Source organism: Varanus komodoensis, unplaced genomic scaffold, assembly GCF_004798865.1.
Source record: "Varanus komodoensis strain SLA01 unplaced genomic scaffold, ASM479886v1 scaffold11, whole genome shotgun sequence".
Classification (NCBI taxonomy): domain Eukaryota; kingdom Metazoa; phylum Chordata; class Lepidosauria; order Squamata; family Varanidae; genus Varanus; species Varanus komodoensis.
This window is the reverse complement of record NW_025335317.1, coordinates 16,390,417-16,403,798: the sequence shown is the minus strand read 5'-3', so window position 1 is coordinate 16,403,798 and position 13,382 is coordinate 16,390,417. Positions and strand designations below refer to the sequence as shown.

The window sequence follows — 13,382 nt, the reverse complement described above, 5'->3', positions numbered from 1 at the left end:
CTAGATGATAGCTCAAACCATAATTGGCTGAGTCAGGCATTACAGAAAACAATACCCTGAGTAAAATGGCAAGGAATGAATTAAGTCCCATATACAAGATGATGAGGGGGTGGTTTAGAAAGTAGCTCATTCATAATCTTACACGTTGTGGTTTGCGTAATTGTTTGAATGTAGCCACTTCTGCTGGCAAACATCACTGATTCTGTGATAGGTATACGGCCTACCTTGATTGAGATTGCACCCCTCACAACGACTTAGATTTGCAGCTTGGGTGTGCTCTTTTACCTGGTTCTGTTCTTAGACAACCAACATCCATTATGGCCAAGAAAGCTTTCCATACACTCACAGTAGAGTTGGAAGGGACCTATAAGGCCACTGACTCCAACGCCCTGCTCAGTTGTAAGACGACAAGTTAAAGCATCCCTGTCAGATGCTGTCCAAATGCCTCTTGAATACCCATGACCAGCCCAGGGAAGAGAGCCCACAACCTCCCTATGGAATTGACCATAGGTTAGTCCGTGAATGACACCCTTCCCTAGATAGAAGCAGTCTAACACCTCTGCCATCCAAGCTGAAAAATACAACTGGTTCAATGCTGAAGAGGACACAGTGCTGATTTATAAATAGTTTATCAGTCTCCTTCTTAGTTTCTAGGGCCAAAACAAAGTGCTGGAAGTAATCATTCAAATCCTTAAATTGTTTCTGTGCAAGTTATCAAAACAACTGCTTTCTTTGGTATGAACCTCGTACCTATAAAGATTCGTCCCTGAGGCCCTAACTTCAGGCCCCTTTGCCCTCTGAATCACAGAATGGAACTTCCTGAAAGGTGCTTTTTTCAATGGTGGCACCAAAGCTTTGGAACGGCTCCTGAAGTGGCTTCAGCCTGTTCCAGCATTTTGACATCAGGTCAAGACTATTCATGCTCAAAATGCTTTGAGGGCAGTACACTGGGTTTTTCTTTAGGCTTTTTTGCTGTTTTTTGTTTTGGTAAATGCTGCCACCAAATTCAATTTAATTTGTTTATTATTGGTTAACAGATGTGTGTGTGGTTGTGAATTTTTATTGTTAGCCATACAACAGAGCCTTTGGGATTCACAGGCAGTGTAAGCATCATTAGTGTGATAGGCAAATAAATTTCAAGTATGTAAGTAAGGATATATCACTCTAAAATAAAAACTCACCCACTTGGCAATAGGACACCCTTGGGAACTTTTTCCTTCTCTGCCTGTATACACCACTACCTCTATTCTTACAGCACTTCCTTTTGCTCCATACCTATATAAAGAAGAAAATATATAAGAAAAAAATCAGATCATAACATTTGCTGGTCATTAATTCAGTTAGCAACAGTTAATTCAGTTATAGAAGCAGAAAAAGCTCCTCTAAAATCCCTTCAGACCCTGAAGAAATATCATTGTTGCAGGCAGTATCATTTTGAAAATGCCCACCCAATCCCAAGCAACAGCACGCAAGATAGCCAAATAAAAATAAAACCAGTAACAGATTTGTTTTTAAAGACAGAGTGTTAAAATTCCAGATATCAGCTGCATCAATCCACATCTGCAAATCAGCACAAACAGAGAATCTCAGTATCACTTCTGAAAGCTCACTGGTTCAGGCTTCGGTGAACCTCCAAAAGAAGAAGAGGTAAGATGTATAGGGCAGTCAGTGAACATGTTATAACATGACACACTGACCCTTTAAACTGAGATAACACCTTAAGTGTACAATGTGACATAAGCAGGGATAGTCCTCCAGATGCTTTGGCCCACAACTCCTCCTGGTCCTATTCAGCATGGCCAATGGTGAGGCTGCTGGGATGGGAAGCCAAAACATTGGAAGGGAAACAAGTCGCTTGCTCCTGCATTTAAGGGAAGAAACTATCGCTCAAGCATGTGCAGCACAAGCAGTTTAGGGCTTTAGAGGTTGAAACTGGCATCAACTGAGAGCCACTGTGGTGTTGTGGTTAAGAACATGGATCTGGAATTCAGGCAATCTGGGTTCTAGTCCCTGCTTGGTCATGGAGCCAACTGGGTAGTGTTGGGCCAGCCACAGACTGTCAGCTCAACCTACCTCACATTATATAAGACACTTTGAATTTGCTATAATAAAAATGGGATATTAAATAAATAATGCCTCATGTCTGAAAGGTAGTAAGACGCCACTGTCACACTGATAGAACATTCACAGTAATTGATTCCTGCTGGGAAGCATTCTGCACCAACTCAAAAAGCCATCAAACCCCTAAGAGAGTGCCTTACAATAATTTCCCTACAGCTATGAAGGAAGGCACCATGTCTGGACCCAACAGGAAGCACTACAATCTCATCAGATAAAAGGGACTCCGGGTAATGCTGCAACCTACTCTCCCAGCTGCAGGAAGAAAGTCCTCCTCAAGAAAGGCTGAAACCTTCCAGGGGAATGACTGCCCACTTGTCCCTAGAGCATACAATTTACCTTTTATCATTGTGCAGTAAATGGTGAAAGCATTTTCAGAAATTGTTTCTTTCTCCACAATCCCCTACCAAGTGCAACACACCATCCTTTCTCATCCCACCCACTCAGGGAGTTGCTCCTTGCTCTGCAGCCCAGGATCCTTTCAAGCTCATGCCCACCACAACTTGGGGGATGTAGCCGTTAGTGTCCTCCTTAGTTCTTGAGAGCCCAACCCCTTCTGTGCCACTTTGATCAATATTTATCTGGAGAACAACATGAGAAGAAATAGGGTGGGGAACCGCAAGAAGCAGATTACAGATAAACGTTAGGAGAAACTTCCTCACAGCAAGAACTATGTGACATCTGATGATTTCCCCGCTTTCTCTTACTAGAACCTGGGATCATGCCATGAAGCTGACTTGTGGAAAATTCAGGAAAGAAAAAAGAGAGGGATTTTTCATACTATGTATAACAATGGAATTCACTTCCACAAGATGCTGTGAAAACCACAAGGGGACTGGACAAAATCATGGACGTTAAGGTTATCAGGGGCTACTAGTCCGGACAGCTATATGCAACCTCAGGCATCAGACAGTACACTGCGGAGGAAAATGGGCAGGGAAGTGCTGCTGCACTTGAATTCGCTTGAGGGCAGCTGGGGGGGGGCAATGAGTGAAAAGAATACTAATTCATCATGGCTTTTCATAGTGTTCTTAGGATAGTGGAACAATCTGTATTAGGTAATGGTGGGCTCTCCTTTGGTACAGACATTTAAGCAAGAGCTGGACATCCATCTTTGAAGAACGCTGCAGTTACAGCCTACACTGTAGAGATTGCAGTGAGTACTGGGTTGGACTAGATGATCTCCAACTTCCACAATTGGTATGTTTATATGCATTTTAATTTTTTTCAACATTTGTTAACCATCCAGAGAATGTCGGCTATTGGAAAGCATAAAAATGAAATAAATAAATAAAATTCCAACTCTATGATTCCATGAACCATAGAGTTCTTCCCTATATAATGCTTGTGTGTTTCCATAGGTCATGCAAGGAATTCTTCCTTACAAGTAGTCCTTACTCTCATCAGAATACTTCAGTCAATTCCTATTTTAGCTTTTTATTCTCATATTTCCCCCTCCAGTAACTACTGATCAACCAGATCAACCAGCTAAATCCACATTTGTGTATTAATAAAAACAAATACTTTTAAAGAAGAGCGTGTGATGTGATGTGTGCACACTGCAGCAGGCACCATTAAGAGAAGCCACTCTCACCTGAAAGAGGGAGAATGCGACTTCTAAGAATGCATAAGTGGAGCTCCACCTGCAGTTGATGAGAATACATTTTCAAATATTTCAGATCTGCTGCTCAATCACAGAGTTGTTTTGGTCTACTAAAAAGCTCACCCCACTCCATCTCAATTAATCACAACACCTGACAATCATAGTATCGTAAAACAGTAGAGCTGGAGGGGGCCAGAAGGCCATTGGTTCCAACCCCCTGCTGTTGCAGGACACGGAGTTACACCATTCCATTCAGTTGACAGTCCAAACACTTTCTGAAGGTCTCCAGTGAGGGAGAACCCACAACTACCCCAGTTAATAGGTTCCACTGTTGTACTGTTCTGATAGTGAGGAAATTCTTCCTGGTGCCTGGGCAGAATAAGTGGAATTACAGGGAAATGGATTTCAGTTAAAACGGGGGCAGAGAAACCTGGACTAGACTCCATCTCCCAACAGCTCCAGTATACATGGCAAATTGTCGGTTATGATGGAAGCTGTAGTTCAGTAACATCTGAATAATAAGCAGTTTACCTCCTCTGGGCTAAACATTAGGAGAAACATCCTAATGGTAAGAGGATGCTACGGTTGTATTATTTCTGATTGAGCAAGGGGTTCCCCTAGATTAATGGCATATCCTCTTAGGAGTCTATGAATATGATCAACCTTACCAAAGAAAGAGACCTGATAACACTGAAGAACAAGCTCATCTCCAGCTGAACAGTTCCAGTGCTGTTGCATACTATGCTTTACCTGCCAAAAGGATCCTCAATGGTGGTACCTACGTAAGATTGCAACACACTCTGCCTTCTGAAATGAGTGCTTCTCTTCAAGGTTCCAGCTTGCCATTCCAACACACACACCTTTGTGTTTTCTTTTCCAGCTGTCATTTTACATTCCATGGCTACTAAACATACTTGAACCAAATTGCTCTGTTTTTATGGTAGGGGAGGTTCCCCTCACTAAAAAAACACATTCTCTGTACATCTGCAAAGCTTGGGGTACCCTCTCGGCATGCTGAATCATCATTCCTGTTTCTCAGTTGTTATAAGCACTGACTTGCACAATTCTTTATTGCAGAGGTAAAGGACCTCTTTTAGCTCAAGGGTTGAATTCCAGTTTGAAGAAGCTTTCCAGGGATACATTCCAGAGGTGGGTGGGGCTAAACACAAAAGGAGCATGGCCAAAAATATTAGCATATTTTCAAGTGAAGTTCTTACTGCCAGTAATGCAGTCTTAAGGGAGGCATTTAAAATGGGGAGAATACAGCACCAAAGCCAGGAAACAAGCAAACACTTGGTGGAAGGGGGAAAGTGAGCTAGGGGAGGCTTGTGAAACCATCTATTGAACTTTGGAGGGCCAGACTGGGACCCCAAGAGGGCCAGATTTGGGTCCCAGGCTTGAGGTTTCCCGTGTAAAAAAGAATTATTTGGAAATAAATGCAGGGGAGAAGTTCCAGCACAGACATACATTGCCCTTCTGTAAGAAAACAAGGTGAAGTGCTAATCAGTGACACTAATAGTACTTTGCAAACAGCCCCACTTGGACTCTGAAACCAAAAAATCCTCCTCTGCCACCACCACTTTACAGCCTGTTTCTGTAGCTTGGGGGATTTTGAAATACTGGGATGTGGCATGAGTGGCTACAGTTCAAAGGGACTTATTCAAAGAAAAATAGTCAGAAATCCTGCTGGGCACACACACTCCTTAGGCATGCCTAAATGAGCTTTCAATTGTGGCCAAAAACAGGTAATGGCAAATACATGACTTGAGTGTGAAAGAGGAAGCATGCATCTTGCAGCTCTTGCAAAAGAAACCATTTGACCTTTCTTATCAAGTTGAAACATGAGCTTCCCTCAAGCTTGAATTGGCCTCTAACCCATTCTTCCAACGTCTGCCCTGCTCTTTATTCATTTCCTGGGTCTGTCCATCTGTTTTGAATACAGTCCTTAAAATCAACCACGAGCAGATTAAAGTTCCAGAGCCTTATGAAAAATGTCATTTACTCACTTCCTGACCAACTCCCAATGTCTACACTGGAATTCGCTGCTTAAATGGGGACTGGACAGATTTGTGAGGAAGGAGGCTATCAGCAACTATCGGCCTTCTGGGCCACAGAGGTGGCCCGCCTGCACACACCAGTTGCTGAGGAGCTTGGGCAGGCAGAGGTCTTGAACCCAGCCTACTGGAGCACTCCTTTGGGCAGCTGTTTGGCCACCAGGTGCATTGAATGCTGGACTAGCTGGTCCTTTGGTCTGATCCAGCATGGCTTTTTTATGTCAACACGAGGGTACTGAGGCTCGTTTTCTAGGACAGATTCAGTACTTGAGAGAGAACCAGCGTTCTAGCTGCCTCAGCTCGCACACAGATGCTGTGGTTCGGACCCAGCATAATCCAGAAAAAGAGGCCCTGGATAAGTACAGTAAGAAAAGAAGTATACAAAGTTTGTAACACTACTGTCAGCATCACTGTTTTGCTGCATGGATACATTTAAATAAATATTTTTACTCATTGATATTCATTTCCTCACCTGTCCTCCATTATTTCCCTGACAGCAGCAACACTTGGTCCTGTTCCAAGGTGTGTATAATATGGACCTTCATCCTTCTCTATAATTTGTTCTATAGAAAGGGTTAAAAATAGCTGTTAAAATTATTTCATGGACAGAGTACACTTACTCACCCAAATCCTATGAAAGTTACCATGATCTGCCATCCAGAATCCCAGAGCTTAGCTAAATGTCTCATATAGTTAATAGAAGAGAAGCCAAATGTCAAGGCGTGGTGTGACTCACAACTCTGACCCAGAGTAGGCTACACCAGTGCCATCATCTACAGCAGTGGTCCCCAACCATTTTGGCACCAGGGATTGGTTTCGTGGAAGACAATCTTCCCACAGTCCGGGGGATGGAGGAGTTGTTTCAGGATGATTCAAGCACATTACATTTATTACACACTTTGTTTCTATTATTACACTGTGATATATAATGATATACAACTCACCATAATGCAGAATCAGGGGGAGCCCTGAGCTTGTTCTCCTGAAACTAGACGCACCTTAATTGTCACTTGCTACTCATTGATAGGGTTTTGATATGAATCTGCAAGCTATTGCTTTACTATGTCTCTGTGCAGTCAAACCTCTCTACTAATGATCTGTATTTGCAGCCACTCCTCAGTGCTAGCATCACCGCCTCAGCTCCATCTCAGGCACTAGATTCTCATAAGGAGCATGCAACCTAGATCCCTTGTATGCACAGTTTATGGTAGGGTTCGACCTTCTACGAGAATTTAATGGCCGATGATCTGAGATGGAGCTGAAGCAGTGATGCTCGCACAGAGGAGCGGCTGCAAATACAGATAAAGCTTTGCTCACTTGCCCACCACTCACATCCTGCTGTGCGGTCTAGTTCCTAACAGGCCATGGACTGGTACCGGTCCGTGGCCCAGGGGTTGGGGACCCCTGATCTACAGTATTTTTGGGACTGTTTATTTTGCTTTGAAAAGAAGAAAGAACTCGCATACATAGTAGAAATGTCTGAACATAGGAATGATAGATCATAGTCTGAAATGAATACCGTTATACGGCAGGCTTAACAATACTACAGAATCCTTTAAGGCAGAGGTCCTCAAACTTTTTGAACAGGGGGCCAGTTGAAAGGTGCCAGGGATGGGTGTGGGCCGCCAAGGTGGTGTGGGTGGGGGGGGGCATGGGCCAGGCTGGGGGGCGGGTGCACCCGCGTGCGCATGCAGAAAGACAGGGGCATGCAAGCACAGAGTCCATTTTCTCCCAACGAGTCCAAAACAATCTCCTTGCGAGCAAGCCGATGCCTCTCCGAGTGAGTCCAAAGCGATCTCCTTTCACGTGTGGCGAGCTATGGCGGGCTGGATCAAAGGGTATGGCGGGCCGTAGTTTGAGGACCCATGCTTTAAGTTTTTCATGTTTTGTATCCAGCTTCTGGCTGATTTGTGTTTCTAACACTAGTTTCTCTGCTGCCACTGTTGAAATATTTTTATTTGCTGACATTATTTCTAACTGATCAGTTTATCTGATTTACTGAGTAATTATATTTTATATGAACTTATGTTTTGATATTTAATGTTGCTTTTGTATATCCCATCATGATGTTTTAAACGCTTGTTGAAAATGGCTCTGTGAGGTTAATCTATCCTGACTTTCTAAAAATGCATTAAATAAATAATAGAGTGAACTTAATTACTGAATGGATTCTTTATTAATAACATTCATAATTTCCTTTCAGATATCTAAAGTAGCTAAATGCATCTGTAAATACCATACACTATCAGATCATTTTTCCAAGGACACACTGGTGTCCTGTGAATTAACCAAACAAGAGCACTGAGGAGTCCCATGATAAAATGTCTGTCCTATATTACTTTTAATGATGTTTAGTCACAAGCGCTATAACATACTGAACTAAATATATAAAACAAGTTACAATTGCCCCACTGTGCATATCTAGAAAGGCATTTCCAACAGGAAGCGGTCAGCATCATATTCTTAGATACTAGGAATTCTTCCAGCTTTATTAATTTTTGCATATATAGACATTTCCCTTCTACAAATGAGCTTTAATGGGAAGAAAGACACAGAAATCTGGGTAATCAAGCAATCACCTGCATGAAATCTGGAATGATGCAGAGGCAACTTTTCACTTATGGGGTGGAACCTCATGAGACTCTGACCTCAGTGCAGGTAAGAAGCAAGGTTTGCAAAATAAAACTTCCAAAGGGCTCCTTAATGAGAAAGCAAATGTTTGAATTATTTGTTTCAGAACACCATGCAAATATGAAGCAAATGGCACTTACCAACACAATCACAGATTGGAAAATCACTCTGCCCTTTCTTTGTAGGTGTATCAATTAGGTTCTTTGTAGGGGTGTCCAGGAACTTCATAGGAGATTCAAGAAACCTACTGAGTGTATTCCTTGATGGAGAACACCCTAAGATCTCTGTACCCTGTGGATTTTCAGTCCCTAAACTTGATGCTGGAAATGTAACTTCACTTGTATGCTCCACATTCCTGAGAGCCTGCACAGTGTCCCCTGAAGAGGCTTCACCACAGTTAATGGGCATCACTGGCAGAATCTGCGTTTTTTGTGGATCTACAGCATCCTCCTGGAACTTCTCTTGGTCTTCCTTGCTCTTTTCATCTGTTCCTTCACTAATGATCTGAGGCAAAGGATGCACTTGAGCAATATTCATGGTTTGCTGTACCTGAGAATTCTTGTCTTTTTCTGTAAACATATGTATATTTTGACTTTCTTGGTTCAAACAGGATTTTGCTTCTAAGTGAGAAATCATCAGAAGATTATTGGAGAGCAGATTACTCTGTTGCAAAGCAATGTGGTCACCACTGGGAGGACTGGTGCCAGGTGCACCATTGGAGCTCACAGTTTTGATGTGCTCTGGCACTACTTCATGGCTAAACAGCTTGTCTTTTATTTTGTCTTGTGCAGAGGCAGGCAAAGGCCTGTGGAATATTATTTGAGTTTTGGGAAGAAATAATGCAGTTGGTTTTTGTTGCGATGGCAAAGTACTCCGATTCCGTGCTTTTTGTACTTTGGTTTTCAAAGGTTTTTTCCCCAAAGCATTTAGTTTGGAATCTTGAGACACAATCCGACCAAGCTTACGCAGTTTCGAAGGCTTTTTCTGCAAGTCCTGTAATTCACCATGTGGGCATTCTTGTTGTAATTGGTTTTGTTGGTCAGGAGTTACTTGGGGCTTTTTTTTCAGTCTTTTTGCCCTTGGTACTGATTTATCATTTTTCCGTGTTGGTTGCCTTTGCTTGACTAACAAGGAGCTATAATTGTTCCTTACAAATAGCGATTGTTTCTTCTGCAGTAGGCACTGATCCTGTTTAAGTTTCGATTGCATATCGGGTGGTATTCGATTGAGAAATGATGTCTTCTGATCTGGGCTTGTTTTGTTTGATTCAATTATTGCTGCAAGTTGAGTTAATTGGGCAGCTACCTCTTCTTCATCCTGGCTGTGAATGCCATCCCTAATTATAGAATTACTTCTTGAATTCAAGCCACGAACAGCCTTTCCCTCCCATTTCCCAAGCATCTCTATTCTGTTCCTCCGCTGTTTGATAGTACTTGAAGTTTTGGAACAAGGCCCAATGGCAGTTTTATGATGAAGAGGGTATTTCTTAGTAGCATGACCTGAATTTCCGCCAGATACTAAAGCAGAGAAAGACTTGGTATCTCGTGGGGTGCAATGTAATCTACGCAACAAGCTGGATGGACTTGGGGATTTACTGGGGAATTCAGAAATAGCACCTTGACCATTGTAAAGCAAGTTCTTAGGAAGAAGTCTTCTCTGTGAAGAAGCATGAGAAGAGAGCACCTGGTCCTTTTGTGGGCAAGTCTCTTTAACACCTTTCAGTGTGGATGATGTCAAAAAACAAGAATTATCCTTTTTGTGATTGTTAAGTGAATGTGGCGTTTGTTGTTCTGTACACTGAACTGCTTCAGTTTTGGCTGATGATGGAGCACCTAAAGGGAGTTCTGACAAACGCGTTAATGCCTCAATAGCTACAACTTGTTCTACTGTTAAATTTCGGTTTTTAATCAGAGATAAAAAAGTTGACTGAAGTGACAAATCTTCAGCTTGAGGATCTTTGCTTGGTATATCTGAAGCACCATCATCAAGGCAGCCATCTTTCTCAAGTACAGGAGCACAAGATGGCTGGTCTTGTAGATCTAAAAGTGAAATGGTTTGCAAAAGTGAGTTTTCAGTTTCCTGAATGGCTTTAGAGCTTTCTGTCTGCTGCTCTAAAAGGTGATCTTTCTTTTCTGGAAGAGCACATGTTCCAGTTGTCAAAGAGCTAATGTTATTCAATGGAGTAGCACCTGCACAAGAGGCACTGGCGTTCCTTTCTTTACAGTTGCTCGCCAGATCTGCACTTACGCTCACATCTGTTTTTTTCAGTGATGCATCATGTTCTGCTGGTGAGTAAGGTATGCTTTTAATGCCATTTTTAGCAGTTTGGGTAAACAACTTTTTGGGCTCATATAACACATTGGAAGAATAGACTGCTTTTGCATCTTTTTCAAAATGGGTTGAGTTCTCATCTTTTGTTCCAGTTCTACAGAGGTCACCATTCACATGGGCATTAAGCAATAGTTTCTCGTTCTGTGTCCACTTTTCTGTTTCTAAGCCAGTCATACTTCCCCTTTCATTTGCCTGTACATGTTCCCAGAGCAGTGACTGGTTTGGTTTCACCTTGTGTTTTTCACCATGGCAGTGGGCAACACATTCCATGAACTCTGGTCTGCAGCCATTTACTGGTTTGTTTTCTAAGTCCCCCTGCAAAATACAAATACAATAATACAAATACATTTTTAGCCAGTGCTGTAAGCCCTGAATATACAGAAGTACTTGAACTATCCTAATTAACTTTTTAAAAGCAAATGTAGTTATTTTCATCAATACAAGAGTGAAAGCACTGTAAAATCTGTGAAAACATCCTTTTCCAAAGTCCGATTCACTGTTTTTGGCTCCAAGCCCATCTCTCTACATCATTCACTGCTACTTCATCTGGCATAATTACTCAATCTGATTCAAAGAGGGAGGAGGGCAAGAAAATGCTAAACAAGTGCAGTCTTCTTGTTGGCAGGACGAGGATCTGGTCCGTAGCTGCAGCTCTGTGACTGCACAAGCACTATAAAGGCTTTTGGTTACATGTATTCTTAGTTGTTTCCCGCTGATGGTCACAGGCAGACAACTGATGCTACAGCTACTGCAGTCACCGATTCCATTCCTCTCAGCAACAGCAGCAGCCAGTGTCTGGACTGGTCCTTCACTGGAGCACAGCAGCAGCTGAGAGCACAGCTCTCATTGAGCCGGAGTTAACTCCTTCGGCTCCAGACACAAGTGCAGAGAGGCGGTCTAGACAAAGAAAAGCAGCCTCTTATACTAAGACAGCAGATCTTGCTTTGCACAAAGGATGGATGTAATGGCAAAAATAGCAAACATCAAATGTTGCAATCAGTGGCAGTATCTGCCAGATAGCTCCACTTCTCATCTACCTGTTTTTCTTTCCTCATTTCCCACACAAAACTGAAATAGATGCTAAACTGGGAAGAGTCCCAGCACACCAGACTGTCCTATAGAAGTTGGCAGAGGGAAAAGGCTCTTCAATATCATCTTTTGCAACAATACCATACTATAGAAAGAGGAGGGTTTACTATTCATACATCTACAGAAACAAATTGGAAAATACATACAAATGAGAAGTATAAATCTCAATTAAGCAATGGTCCAATGTGTAGCTGAACCAGGAGTATCAAAGTTAAAAAAGAGGAGACTGGCTGAGCAAGAAACAGAGCAAGAGCCCGTTCAAGGCTCCGGCTGGCCACACAGTCCTGTGGGCCATCCTCATTCGACTTTGGAGGCACAGGAGTTGCAGCACTGGAGTTCCATCCTGTACCAGGGTGCTGCCAAACAAACATGGGATGGGAATGGGGCAGAATATTGCCCTATATGTTGAGGTTTCTGTAACACAAATAATGGTATATTTCACATTAGCCTTCCAATTGTAAAATTGCTTGAGGCTCCAGTGAATTCAGGCTACCAACATACATAGGGCACTGCATTTAGCTTGAGACGGCTAGCTTAAGCAGCATTTGGAAAAAAGGGGGTATATGCTTGTTTTTGGGGGGAAGGAACCAGAAATTTTTGGAAAAATAAGCAAAACTCTTAAAAGCTCCCTTTATCAATCTAAAGTCAGCCTTTTCCAACTTGGTGTCCTCCAAATGTTGTGGATTCCACTCCCATCACTTTCAGGCAGCATGGCCAACGTTTTGGAATGCAAGATGTTATAGTCCAAGACAACTGAAGGGCAGCAAGTTGGGAAGGCTGCTTTAGGAACAAAAACTATGTTATGCATCACTTGGATTGCTTTTAAAATATCATTAAAATAAAAAACCCTAAACTCATTAAGTCTGCAGTTATTGTCTGGATAAACTAATCTTTTGAATTTAATATGCCAAACATGAGATACTTTTATGAGCAAACTAAGTTATAAGTAACAAATGTTAGGTTCCTGTTTTGTATCTGACTATGGGTTGCTGCAGCAAGTTGTCTCTAAAATACGCGAATCATTCTAGAAACCAGAAGCAACAGAAATAACTGGAGTCAGTGGAAGAGTAGTGTACAGAATATCTGTTCCTTTTCGTAAGGAAGTTTAGGGAAGTTTATTTCAGTTTGTAAAGTAGAATTTTGGAAAAGCTGGTCCTAAGGAAAAGCTATTGAATATTTATTTGGCTTGGAAAGATTGCCTCCTGCTAGGAATGTTAAGCAAGTTTATTTAACTCAAGAACCTTAAACCAAGCTGAACCTGTTTGAAGAGTGATACTGTATTCACGTTTGTAAACAATTTCTATTAATGAATATCTTATTCCGTGTTGATATTAAGAAGTTGCCTCTAGTGGTTATATCAGCCCTATGGCTATGCTGCAGGATAAAGGTACTGAGTTACTTTTAGGTAAAGAACGGTTTATTCTAGTGGTAGTACTTATAAGGTTTAATAGCCAAGGTAGCATTCCCTAGATGTGAGGTTTAATGTTTCTTTTTTAAAGAACTGTACCAGTTGATAGCCACAAGTTTCAAAGTTCACCTAAAAAATTAAACATAGA

General features: G+C 42.0%; 1 protein-coding gene across 1 annotated transcript in view; it reads right to left on the bottom strand.

Moving 5' to 3' along the window:
* The window catches only part of TET1 (tet methylcytosine dioxygenase 1), a 98,604-nt gene that overhangs the window by 41,076 nt on the left and 44,146 nt on the right, over positions 1-13,382 (bottom strand). The window contains exons 4-6 of the mRNA XM_044420459.1: positions 8,547-11,052; positions 6,248-6,338; positions 1,182-1,275 (exon numbers count right to left, since the gene is read on the bottom strand). Of these exons, the coding sequence (XP_044276394.1) occupies positions 1,182-1,275; positions 6,248-6,338; positions 8,547-11,052 (2,691 nt within the window). The remainder of the gene's footprint in view (positions 1-1,181; positions 1,276-6,247; positions 6,339-8,546; positions 11,053-13,382) is intronic.